Source organism: Populus trichocarpa, chromosome 1 (genome assembly GCF_000002775.5).
Source record: "Populus trichocarpa isolate Nisqually-1 chromosome 1, P.trichocarpa_v4.1, whole genome shotgun sequence".
NCBI lineage: Eukaryota > Viridiplantae > Streptophyta > Magnoliopsida > Malpighiales > Salicaceae > Populus > Populus trichocarpa.
In genome coordinates, this window is record NC_037285.2 from 21,106,375 (window position 1) to 21,120,540 (window position 14,166).

The 14,166-nt window shown below is 31.7% G+C and overlaps 1 protein-coding gene across 1 annotated transcript; it reads right to left on the minus strand.

Annotated features, from left to right (window-relative positions):
* Window positions 1-6,496: 6,496 nt before the first annotated feature.
* LOC7473018 (beta-xylosidase/alpha-L-arabinofuranosidase 2) lies at window positions 6,497-11,096 on the minus strand. Its single transcript, XM_024593677.2, has 7 exons — window positions 10,543-11,096; window positions 9,183-9,470; window positions 8,888-9,057; window positions 8,702-8,799; window positions 7,935-8,285; window positions 7,431-7,841; window positions 6,497-7,285 (listed from the first exon to the last, which is right to left on the minus strand). Exons 1-7 carry the CDS (start codon window positions 10,981-10,983, stop codon window positions 6,714-6,716), a joined length of 2,331 nt encoding a protein of 776 aa, XP_024449445.2. The 5' UTR covers window positions 10,984-11,096; the 3' UTR covers window positions 6,497-6,713.
* Between the last annotated feature and the right edge of the window lie 3,070 nt (window positions 11,097-14,166).

Below are 14,166 nucleotides of genomic sequence, written 5' to 3' on the forward strand. Positions count from 1 at the left end.
CCATTAAACCATCTACAATTCCATTACGTACAAAATTCATCCGATAAGAATTACAGTTTTCATAATTTTTTGAGCGTGCAATAAAATTAGATAAAATATTATCAGGAATAAAATTGAGATTACAGTGCGAGTGAATTTAATTCACTCTACACTAGTTTTTCAGGGAAAAAAAAATATTGTTCACATGAGTGAATTTAATTCACTCTAAACTAGTTTTTCAAAAAAAAAAAATTTACTGTTCACGTGAACGTGAACAGAACAGTGTGAGTGAATTTAATTCACTGCACTGGTTTTTCAAAAAAAATATATTGTTCATGTGAACAGTGCGAGTGAATTAATTCACTCGCACTGTTTACTTCAAAAAAATGAATAGTGCAGAGTTTAGTTCACTGCACAGAAGATGAAATGTAGCCGAGAGCTGCTTTGATTTTACCTGCGTTTTAAACAAATGCATTGGGCCCCATGAATAATAAATTGTGTTTTTAACTTTACCAAACAATTGTTTGTTGTGGTTTGCTTCAAAAGTAGAAGCAACCATGTAAACAAACAGCTTTAGGATAATACTATTACTATCAAATTTATCTAGCTTGTGTGAGAGAGATTCTCATATTCTTTGGTTTTCTAACAAACTAAATTAATTTATCATAGATTAACAGAGTTTGTGATGTCTTTCTTATACTTCTCATTCATGAATTGATATTCATAGGGTGAGGGTTTTTATTCCAATAGTGTTGACGTCCTGAGATAGGTTTTTATTGTGTTACACTCCTATCAGACCTGATTATTTGACTTTCTTAGGGAAGTTACATCTTTATTGTGGGTTGCGTGATCATGTGATTACGAGGTTTGTATTAGCTTATCTACTTGTGCTTGAAAGAGTTTGTTATCCATTTGGATCATGAAACCCTAAAGCACTTGATGAGGTAAGGTAAGTTGAATAAAAGACATACCAAGTGGATAGAGTTCATTGAAACATTTCCATATGTTATTAAGTATAAGCAAGGTAAGGATAATGTAGTGGTTAATGCACTATCTAGAAGGTATATCCTTCTTTCTATTATTAATATAAAAATATTGGGTTTCGAATATGTTAAAGATTTATATGCTGATTATAGTGATTTTGCTAATGTATATGAAGCTTGTGAGAAGTTAGCTATGATAAATTTCATTGACTTTATTATTTTTTTTAGAAAGAATAAACTTTGTAAGACTGATAATTTTGTGCATGAATTGCTTGTGTATGGAGCTCATGAGAGTGGTTTAATGGGAAATTTAGTGTTAAGAAAACTTTAAAAGTTTTGCATAAACCACTTTTATTGGCTTAAAATGAAACATGATGTACAAAGAGTGTGTGATAGATGTATCGCATGTAGGTAAGGTAAACCTAAGATCTTACTGTATGGGTTACATACTCCTTTACCTATACCTAATGAACCTTGGTTAGATATTTCCATAAACTTTGTCTTAGGTATACCTAAGTAAAAAAAAGGATAGGGATTCGAGTTTTATGGTTGTAGATAAGTTTTCTAAGATGACATATTTTATATCATGTCATAAAATTGATGATGTAACCAATATTCATAGTTTGTTCTTTAGAGAGATAATACTACTTTATGGTGTTTCTAAGAGTATTGTTTCTGATTGTGATGTTAAGATCCTTAGTTACTTTTGGAAGATCTTATGGGAAAGTTGGGAACTAAGTTGTTGTTTTTGACAACTTGTCATTTATAAATGAATGGTCAAATGAAAGTTGTAAATAAGACTTTAACTACTTTATTACATATTATCATTCAAAATAATTTGAAAAATTAAGAAGAATGTTTGTTGTTCATAGATTTTGCATATAATAAGAGTGTTCATTCTACTACTGATTATTCACCATTTGAGATTGTTTATGATTTTAATCCACTAACCTCTTTGGATTTGATTCATTTACCTGTTGATAAAAAAGTTAGTAGTTTTGATGACATTATAAAAGTAAAGATGGTGAAGACACTCTATGATAATGCTCGACAATATATTGAGAAAAAAAACATGCATCTAAAGCTAGTAGAGGTCATAAACATATGATCTTTGAACCAAATGATTAGGTTGGGTGTATATGAGAAAGGAAAGATTTCCAACCTCGAGAGATCTAAATTGTATTTTAGAAGAGATAGTTCAATCCAAGTTCTTGAACAAAATCAATAACAATGTATATAAAGTAGATATTCCATATGAGTATAGCATTAATGTTACTTTTAATGTTTCTAATCTTTATCTATTTGATGTATGTGACAATTCAAGGTTGAATTCTTTTAAGGATAAAGGGAATGATGAGAATCAATAAGTATCACCAAAGGATCTACTAGAGGTGTCAGTTGGGCCAATCACAAAATCAATGGCTAAAAAGATTTGAAAAGCTTTCAATTGGCCAATTCAGGATATTTGGTCCAAAACAAACAGCAAGATTACAACAATGGATGATCAAACTTCAGTCAATGTAATACATGCATAGGAAGGAGCTAGTTCTGGGCTTGAGGCATGCAGATTGAACTTATTTTCCTAATGTATAGTTTTATATTAACTAACACAAGTTTTGATATGACTGTTGGATCAGGTTGAATTTTTTTTAAAATATTCTGAAGGTCTTGTTTTCTATAGAGTTAAAATTTTATAGAAATCAATCATAAGAAATACTTTGTGATAAGGCCCAAAAGTTATAGTTTTGGATTTGCAATATTTTCCTAGTTGATTTAGGATTTGATATGATCCAAGAAAAGGTTGAACAAAGAAATTCAGATTCTAGCATAATTGTGCTTGTTGTCCAGTTTGACACTATCAAGAATAACTCTTAATCCAACAATTAGATCAAGTTGGAATTTTGTCATGATTTTCTATAAATATTGTTGCACATTGGTTTAAAATTTCAAGTCAATTAGATTATGGAAAGGTCTTGCGATACAAGTCAGAACATGAAATACAAATTTTACTATTTATTGCATTTTTACTTGTGGACTTCCTATTAGAGGATTTCCCCCCCTCACAATAAAAAGATATTCAACAATTTATTTTTAGGATTTTCTTAGTTCGATAAGGCTCTTTAATGGGCAGTAACATGGTTCTAATTGTGGCAAGAATTCCTTAATATTCCAGAATACTTTTCTCATAAAGATTCCTTTTTATCTTAGTTACTTAAGAAAATGAGTGCTGAAGTATTTAATGGCAAATTAATTTGGGGATGAATTAATTTTTTGTATTAATCTGAATTATTTTAAGGTTTTATTTGTTTTTTATTTTATTATTTGGATATTCATGTTCAATTTAGGGCTTGTGTTTTATTTTGGGTTTGTTTTGGCCCAAAATCAATGTTTTAGAATTGTTTTTGGCATTAGGTTTGTGTTAGCAAATTATTAGCTTAAGCCCATTGGTTTGCAACACAATAAGGGTCTATCAGGGTTATTTTAGAGGACTATATATTGTTTTTATTGCTATAAAATTCAGCAACCATGATGTTTTGAATAAACTTGTGTTTTGTATGACACAACTCTTCTTTTTACTGTGACAAAGAACAAATTTGACTTATCAAGGTATAATTGACCTTATGAAAACTTTGCACACTTCAGGTTCTTGATTTTTTATAATCAACAATACCAAGTCCAATCTCCAATACATTTGGTTCTTAGGTACATGGTTATCTTTAGGGTAAGGTTTCTATCCAAACATGATTTTTGGCTTTCTTAGGTTGTTTATTTACTTCGTTGTAGGTTTCAAGTTTGCTATTCTAGGGGTTCGCATCGGTTACATCCTCTTTGTTTTCGTTGTTTAAATTTGTTTCTAAATATATCTTTTTTTTTTGTTTTTCTTTGTGTCTTGTTTCAAGTATGATTTAGTTAAAGTTGTATTCAGTCGGTTTTGTTTTGTTTTCTTTTATTATTGTCTTAAGTTTTGCATTATTGGATCTTATGATAAAAAAAAAGAAAAATATTCATCATTTAATTCTATTGAGAATATCTATTTATAGTAAAAAAAGAAAAAGAAATCAACAAGATTGTAATTTTAGGTATTAGAAGGGGTGATTTATTTGGGTAACAAGGTAAATTGAAGTTCTTAAGTTTAGTCTTATTAAAATCAGTTAGGTATCTATAATTTGATATTTGAAATTTTGGATCAAAATTCCTATTCCATAGTACCTATTGGTGATTCAAGGTTGCATTATTTTGAAGAGAGAATGAATGATATGATCCAAAAAAAGGTTGAACAAGCAAATTTGGATTGTAGCGTAATTGTGCTTATTGTCTAGTTTTATGCTATCAAGCATAAATATCAATCAAATTGTTTAATCAGGCTGAAATTTCCTAGAAGTTTCCAAACATATAGTTGTATATTGGGTTAAAATTTTATATCAATCGAAGTTTGAAAAAGTCTTGCGATATAGGTTATCACATGTAATATAGATTTTGTTATTTGGTGCCTTTTGACTTGTAGACTTTATATTTAGAGAGGATTCTTTTTCTCATGATGCAAGGATATTTAACAACTTATTTTTGAAAGTTTTTTAATTATATAAGAATCTTTAATGGGCAGCAATATAGCTTCCAAGTATAATAAGGATTCCTCAACATTTCAAATTTTTTTTTTACAGGAATTCTTTATTTATCCTAGCTATTCAAGGAAAAAAAGGCTAAAGTATTTAATTTCAGATTACTTTTAGGCTAAATTATTTTAATCTAAATTATTTCAAGATTTTATTTTTTGTTTTATTTTATTATTTGAATATTTACATTCATTTTGGGGCTTGTGTTTTAATTTGGGTTTATTTTGGCACAAAATCAATGTTTTAGGATTTGTTTTAGGCATTAAGTTTATGTTAGCTGATTATTATCTTGAGCTAATTGGTTTGCAGCCCAATAAGGATCCATTAGGGTTATTTAGAAGGACTATATATTGTTTTCTTTACTGCAAAATTCAATAGTCATGATGTAACACTTTCCTTTTTGTCGTGACAAAGAACAAATTTGACCTATCAAGATATAATTGACTTTGTGACATCTTTGTATACTTTGAGTTCTTAATTCCCTATAATCAATGGCTCCAAGTTTAATTTTCAACACCTTTGGTTCTTAGATACAAAGTTATCTTTGGATAAAGGTTTCTATCCAAACTTGAATTTTAGTTTTCTTAGATTGTGCAAGGTTGCTCATACTCTTGATTCTTCTTTGAACTCTTAAAAACTTATCAAATATTACTTCTTTGTGGCGTTCATCCTTATACTTTTAGCTCTTGATTTCCTTAATATCAACGAGCATGAGTTTACATCCAATAACTATGGTTCTTTGATTCAAGTGATCATTAGGTCAAGTTCTTTTCAACTTGATTTTAACTTTCTTGGGTTGTATTCAATCTTGATTATGGGTTCTAGGGTTCTTACCCTCTAGATTCGCATCTAGATGTTTGACATTATGTTTATATTGCATATTTTAAAGTTAATTGATCTCTAGAAATGAATTTGAATCATGTATGTTGAATTAATATTTTGAATTACACACACATATACAAAGAGTATAGGAATGCTTTAGTTTTCTGTTTTTGTGTTTTTTTGTTTATGGAATATTTACATTTTTAGTATTTATTTTAATTTGTTGTTTATAATAACATGTTATGTTGGGAAAATTTCAATTACAAGTTTATATTTGAATTTATTATTTATTATTTTTTGTAGTATTTGTTTTTTGTGATTAATATTATGTTGACCTTATTGTTTTTTATTTATATATATGCATATATTGAAATTTATTATTTTTTATGCATTTAGGATTTATTTTAATTCTAGTTTAGCAAGAGATTATTATGTTTATCTAATTGTTATAGATAAATATTTTTGGAAACTTTAAATTTTTATTTTTTTATATATTATTACTTTGATAGATATTTATGCATGAGTATTCAAGATTATATATAAATAGAAATTTATAATTTAATTTTTTTTTCTATTATATGTTGGGTTTAGTGTGCTAAACGAAAAACAAATCTTAAGAAGTTCATACTTTAATTTCCTTTTTAGTATATTTTGGATTCATTGTGTATTAGAAATTATTTTTTCATTTTTTATATTTTTTTAAGGTTAATTTATTTTTGAAAAAATAAAATCACATGTTGAGTATTTATTTTCACCTAAGAAATCTACAACAACATCTTTTCTCATATCTCTATGCAGTCCACGTCACTCCAATATTCTAACTTATTGGTTAATTCTCCTTTTTTTGCATTTTTTTTTACAAGTTTAAGTCCATTTTTCAAAGCCCTAATATTTTTTTTTTTAGTTTAGTATAAATCATTGGATGATGAGTGTTATTCCATTCCTAAAACCTTTAAAATACTCAAAGAATAATTATCAATATTTATTTAATAAAAAATAAATAGGTATATAAATAGGAAAAATAAATAATTATAGAGTGGAGTTCATCAATCCACTCTCTTGGATAGGAAAGGGATAGCAGTAATTTAAGCAAAGATCTATAGGAAAAATGAAGCTCAGCTTATCTTCTTTTGGAGCCAAACTTTGTATTCCTTCGGGTTTCAAATCTTAATTCTGAGTAATAATTGAGTGAATTTTTCATAACCTCCCGACCTGTTTATTATCCATAGGCCAATAATTGCATTTTGAAATGCCTTTCTAAAGGGAATGCAAGAACAACAAATCAAATCACTGCAGAGGACTTGAAAGTCTTGTTTCAAATCCTTACAGTCATGGAGTGCTTCAAGCTTCCAATATGAAGAACGTGTTCTCCCAAGGCAACTTTCTTGCTTCCGAGCTCATCAACCACACTCAAATCCTTACAAACATCCACCTTGAATCCCACATGGCTATCTGTTTGTGCATGCAGGAAGACCTTCTCAAAACCCACCAAATGCTTCTGTGGTGAGTTGTGCACTGATGGGGGAGTAGAGAACAAGAAAACTGTATGGCTTCCGCTCGTTGTTCCCGTGTTCTTGATTCTCAAATGCACATCAAAGGTTAAGTTCTGACAAGTCTGTTCAGCAGCAGCAACTGATTTGCATTCTGAAGAGTAACAGACATGATTTTCCTCTAAAGGAACAGATACTAGTCCAGGTGCTTGAGTTAGTTCGTGGCTGAATTCAGAATAGCTTAGTCCATCTCCAAATGAGTAAACAGTTTCTCCGGTGTAGAACCTGTAGGTTCTGCCAGGATAGCCATTGGAGGGATCTGGTCTCATGTTCATATTTGTCATTGGTACTTTGTCTACGTATGATTGTGGATACCAAGTCATCGGTAGCCTCCCACCTGGAAAGAGATTCTTGGTTAAATTCAAACTCATATTCTACTATAATATACAAGCCGACCGACAAGCTGACCTGTACAGATTTAGAATCAAATGAAAAGATCTGAAAAACTAAGAAAACACAATTATGGGATGGTTGGTGCGTACTTGGGTTGTAGGAACCAAAAATAATATCAGCTATGGCAGCTCCACCAGCTTCGCCAGGGTAGCCAACCCATAGGATACTTGTGATTTTGTCGTTAGTTTTCGCAAATGATACATCCATGCCTCCCCCAGACATTATAACAAGGATTACAGGTCCAGTGGATGCATTTGCAACTGCTGTTATCAGAAGCTGCTGCTGCCCTGGAAGGAGAATGTCCACCCTGTCACGACTCTCTGCTTCTATAGATAGATCGGCACCCATTACAAGCACCGTGGCATCAGCTGCAGCTGCTATTTTCTTGGCATCATCTACTTGGGCAGTGCTGCAGGCTACGTTTGAGCAGCCAGGTAGATATGTTGTTGCAACCAAAGCTGCTAGTCCTTGTAAAGGGGTTGTATATTTGCAGGGTGTACCTAAATCATATCAAAACACATCGTTTAACAAGTTGATTTGATGAACATTGGAAGTAATATGAAGGAAATTGGATGAAATAATTGAAGTTTTACCTTCATAGTTTCCAATCATTGTTTTAGTGACATTGGCATTTGGTCCAATTACTGCCAGGTTTTTTATGGCAGTGGGAGATAGAGGAAGTGATCCTGCGGTGTTCTTAAGCAACACAATCCCTTGCCTGGCAGCTTCACGGGCCAGCTCCTGATTCTCTGCTGTACATACATCTTTTGGTCCTAGCTTCCCATAGAGTTGTTTGCTGGGATCACCATCAAAGAATCCAAGTCGCATTAAAGTGGCAAAATTGTTGAAGACAGCTCTATCAATGGCCGACTCATTCACAAGTCCTGCTGTTACTGCTGCTTCAGTGTGTTTTCCCAAGAAAGATCCACAGTTGAGGTCCAACCCTATCCAATCAAAACATTTTAGCAACATAATTCCTTGAATCCCAATGGAAATCAGAAAAAGAAATTGCAAAACAAATCATAAAAATATAACAAGATATGTCCAAAAGTGTTGTCTTTTCTATTGTTGTTATTGCAAAGGAGTGGTTCGAACCACTTAATATACAACAAAATATATGATTATTAAAAATGTCATTCTACATTAAAAAGGCATGGATTTGGACATCTCTCTTCGGACATCTTCCAAGCTTGTAACTATATAATTGAGTTCGATTAAGTTGAATTTATATATTTAAATAAAATAAAATATAATTTATTTTATTGTAAACGAGAAATATTCAGTAAGGTATATCCAAATTCTCATTTGACCATTGTTGACAAAGTAAAATCAATCTACCTAGAAATCCAAGAACGAATACCTGCCAATATAGCTTTGGCTGCAGCTTCTTCTGGTGTTTTGGTATAATGCTGGGAGTTGTAGAACACGTCTATGGAATCACAATCGGTAACAATGTACCTGCAGATGCCCGGTTTAGTTTCCAGGAAAGAACATATGATATATAAACACAATCAAATTGTGAACATTTTTGAAATTTCATACATACCCATTTAATTTCCATTCCCCTCGGATTACACCAGAGAGGAGGTCGGGATCAGCACAGGTGGGTATACCATTAACCTTGTTGTAAGAACACATGACACTAGCAACATTCCCATCAACAACACAACTTTTGAAAGGTGGTTGAAACGTATCATCCATATCTTGCTTTGTCACCTAACTCATGATAAACAAACTGTACGAATTTAGCCGAAATCATTAAAGAGAAAACACTATAATTGAGAGAGAAAGTGACCTTCCTAATAAAAAAACAGGTGTTAGATTAAATAAATGAACATTACCACAGCATTAAAATGGTAACGATCAACCCCTTTCCAGTTATCCAAATCATAGGCTGTGTAATGTTTACAGCATGCAGCAACCTTAAGTCCATCTGGATTGCCATCATCCCTTTGTTGCAGTCCTTTAACATAGCCTGATCCATATTTACTTGAGAGCAAGGGGTCCTCTCCTGGAGTTTCCTGGCCTCTTCCCCATCTGGGGTCTCGAAATATGTTGATATTTGGTGACCAAAACGTCAATCCTGCCAATCCCACATTGTACATTGCTCTTGCTTCCGTTGAAACAACCTGCAAAACCTTGAGAGTTTTAACATATAGCCTTCAAACAATAAAAAACTTATTGGTTTCTTTAACCATCTGGGGAAGCATTTTCCACCACACAATTCTGGTTAGACTCAATAATCCTTTCAGTCATAAGAATGTAGTTCTCGAGTTTTGCAGAACACAAACATAGAGGGACACCAGAATCAATGGATTCAACCAAAAGGGAGCTAGTTAAACATGAAAACCAGAACTCCTTTCCTTCTTCAATTCTTTTTTTCAGTTTTTTAACAAGGTAAATCCTCCTTTCAAGTCAAGAGAGCAGTATTGGTGTCCAAAGGCTAGTCAAAAAAAGTAAATGATCCTTGTTTATCTTCAACATGATTCGGTTAGCAAAAATTGCAAAAAAAAAGTGCTATAAATAATAAAATATAGGTGAAATATGAAGAATCTTCTTCACAATGATTAAAGGTGGGATCAAAATAAGATCGGTGTCCGTCAATTAATTTCCATACGTTGCCGACGACTCCAGTCTCGCTAACATGCAAGCTGGAATCCACTAGAAAAAGGTGTACCGAACTGATACAAAAAAGTCTACGGATCTGAAAGTTGTCTCAAGGGATACAATTACAATTCCACCTACTCTGACTCAGCATCACATGCATAATGTACCTAAGATTTTCTGCTTTTGGACCTAATTCTATTGATTAACTGTAGCGCCACCGAAATCCTCACCGTGAAGTTCCAATGGAACAATAAAAAAATTTCTTCTGGGCATTTCCTACACTGGCTGAGTGTATATTTCCCAGCATCTGGTTCTCTTCTTTTTTACATTTGGATAGAATCTACAAAGTCTCGAGTTCAAACCTCTTTTTTTCCGACAAGAAAACAACTTCCACCAAATCTATCTCATATTTCAAAACAATATAAAAAAAAAAAAAAAACTATAATTAAGAAAGAAAGACTTGTCTTCGTTGCTAAGATTTAGGAAGTCAAGAAGAGGAAGAATTGAAGGGGAAAGAAAATCAAACAACATGAAAGGGGAAAAAAAAGAGTAAATTTGCAAATTGAAACAAAGAATATAGAGATATGATATTACCTTTCCAATGGCTACAAAGAGAGAGGTGTTGAAGGAAGCAGCAGTGAGGATGACCTGAGGAAAGCTTGTAGCTCCGGGGACAACACTAGAGAAATGAGTGCCTGGACCGACGTAAGAAACTCCATGTAAAGCCTCCGACCACCATTCATATTTAGGTATCCCAAGTCTGCTCACACTCCCTGCACTATTCACCAAGAACAATATCTTTTCTTGCAATGTGAGTCTTTTCACCAGGTCTACAACTCTGTCACTCACCCCTAACGACGTGTTACAGAACCCAAAACTGGCCAAGGATGGATTGCTCACAACATCACAGGCAAAAACTGGTGATGATTGTGCCAAAACTACATGGCTAGAAGAAAAAAGTAAGAAGCAGACAAGGGAAAAGAAGAGAAAAACAGAGACCTTAGGTACTCTGTTTTGGGAACAAAATGAGGCCATTCAAATGTTAAAGAAAGGAGGGCAAACAAGTCCTGTGTTATATAGAAAAAGGAAGAGAGTTCTAATTATTAATAACTATAAAAGAAGAAAAAGAAAAAGAAAAAAAGCAGAGACATTGTTTTCTAGCAGCCCGTGATGGATATATATGGGGAAAGGAGAGGAGAGGAAAGGATCAGAATGATGACTATATAATAAATAATAATTGCATGAAAATATTTTTTCGTTTGTTCTGACAGCGACCACTAAGAGGGAATCTTATGCGGTTCAAGAAATGATGATTGGATATGAACAAGTCCGTGATTGATTCATTCTTTCCTCAACAATGGAGGTGCGTTTTTGTTTTTTAGTCCTATTCAGTACGTGCTTTGGGGGGAAAATAGAATGATGACCTCGGGAAATTAAAAAAACTGGAATGTCTGCCAGGATACACTGTGTTTATAGATATATAGATAACTATTTACTGTAACAGTATAATTACTATTTTACCTTTTTAATAAAAAAATCAATTATTTTGTTATTAGGTTTAAACGATTTCCCCCCCATGTTCCATTGATTACTATGAAATTACCCGTGACAATTCGGTATTTAAATATTTTATATGCACAGTCTCTATTATCTTTGAAAGTAGAATTTTTTTAAAAATTGATTAGAAATAATTCAATCCTTTTATATTTTAAAAATAAAATGTAAAGATTCAATTACTTTTAAAAATAAAAAAAATTAATTGTTATTTAGTGGCTTTTTCATCCTTTTAAACTAGTTTTTTTTTTTTTATTATCAAGTTGACTTGGTAATGATTTTATCTTTTAATAAATATAAATATTATTTACAAATATAAAATTGACTTGGAGGCAAATTGAATGAGTTTAATCATTATTTTTCAGATGTTTTGACGAGTGCACATGATGGTGTATTGGCTTAGTTTCAATATATTTTTTTCTTTTCCTTCTCAATCTTTTCTCTATTCTCCTTGCTAAAATATAATGTATCATTTTAGTTTTTTTTAATTCAATTTGTTCATTATTCTTTGGATTGTTATTTGTTTTATTTCTTAAAATTTTTTTGGATTGATTTTTTTCTTCAATTTCATCTTTCATCATTTTGTTTTATTTAATTTTTATATTAAATTTGATCCTCATTATTTTAATTAATATTTATTTTTTTATCATTTTTCTAATTGATTTTTTTCTTTCAATCATATCCCTTAACATTTGATTTTAATTTATTTTTATATCAAATTTAGTCTTCATTCTTTTAGTTGTTAACACAGGTTAAATTTGATATTTTTTATGTTATTTTTTAAAATTATTTTCTTCAACTTTTGATTTATTGAAAATTAGTCTTCATGCTTTTTTTCTATTTCTTTTCTATTGGCTTATTCCAATCTTGTGCCAATGGTCGCATGGTTAGAGGGTTAACCCGAGTTGACCCAGGTTTTTTTTTGTTGCTTTTTCATAATTATTTTTTTGGTTTTGCGCTTCAACATTGAATTGTTTGATAATTGAATTTCATAATTTTATTAAGTATGCTTTCGACAAGGTTAACCTGATATCACAACTAAGTCCCATATTTGGCATGTTAACTTGGATGGACTCGGGTCTTTTTCTACATCATCAATTTTTTTGTTAGTTTATTTATTGTTGTTGCATTTTTTATTCATATAATTTAAAATAGCCGAGCTTATTAAACCTAGTCAAGTTAATGACCAGAGTATCTAGTTTTTCTAGCTTCTTTATTAATGCTTGTGTCATCTTAACATCATTTTTTCATGTTGGAAAAGATTTGGGTGGGCTCTCACCATAGTATGGGTCCTTATCTACTATTAAACTATAAAGGCATAGATGTGATGAAGGATGCCAAGTAGTATGTCCACTCTAAAAAAATAGCATACTTGGATCTACCCTTTTTAGTAAGCTCGATATGTATTATTCATCTTGGCGAAGTCGGATGCATGCGCCCTTCTCCTTGGAAGTCTCGAATGCATGTGTCATTATCCTTAATGGAATCCCCTTGGATCCTTCTTCTTGGTGGACTCATAATGGGTCTCTCTCCTTAGCAAAACCTCTTTTCCCCTTCCTTAATGAAATAACAATGATTATTCTCCTTGGCGAACTGAATTTGCGGCTCCCCTTCTTAAGAGACTGGCTATGCATCTTCCTGGACATGGATTATACTCCCAAATCCTATCGTTAAACCCTATTAACTATAAAGATAAAATGTACATGAATTAAATGCTCACACGTCCTTATATTATGATGAGATCAAGTACATGGTGATACAAGCTCTAAATTTAGAGGTATATAACACTCATTAGGTGAGAGGCTCTTCATTGGCCAAGCATGTATTGAGCACATGTTTTTTTAGAGACTTCATTTCTTTCTAAATTAACCTAGACAATTATGACGAGTTCATAAATACAAGAGAGCATGTGCAAAACATGCATAACAATATATAATTGATTATGCAAGACACAAATATCATGTATAAGATTTGTTTGACAATGTTTTATGGGTTAGTCCAAAATATGGTATTCCTATTTAGATCCTGGAGCCATATCTTGACTTTAAGGATCTAAGTGCAAATTTTATAACCTGCTTTAACACTAGCATTCTAACTAAGAAAAGCTCCACCGAACTTTTGAACATCATCTAAAGGAGAATGTGGGCACTGAGGTATATCGAAAAAGATCTAATCAAGAGATACTGAAGGTAGAGGGCCTTATTGAACCATTCATCATTAAGGCCTTAATAAATAGGGTCTATGACGTGACCTTATAAAAAGAATTGTTTTTCTTTATTGGCAGGACCCTTCTAAAGGTAAAATAAATCTTGAAAAACCATATTCGAGTGGGATAAGTGATGAAAGTTTCTTCATGAAACTATCTCTATATAATAATCTTAATAAATAAAAGAAGTAATTTCTCCATGTACGATTGCTATTATATTCTTTATGTAAGATTGCCTCTATCCTAATGGGTACAACCTAATATACAAAGCCATTCTCCATTATAGGTATAAGGAACAATGTTTTTTAGGTACAAATACACTCTTCATCCTAGATACAAGAGACATTTTCCATCGCAAGTACAAAATACAACTTTTCCTATGTAAGAAAATTATATGCCCAGTACAACCTAATGTTTATAATGAATTGCCATGTATAGATTCTATGAGAAATCTTTAT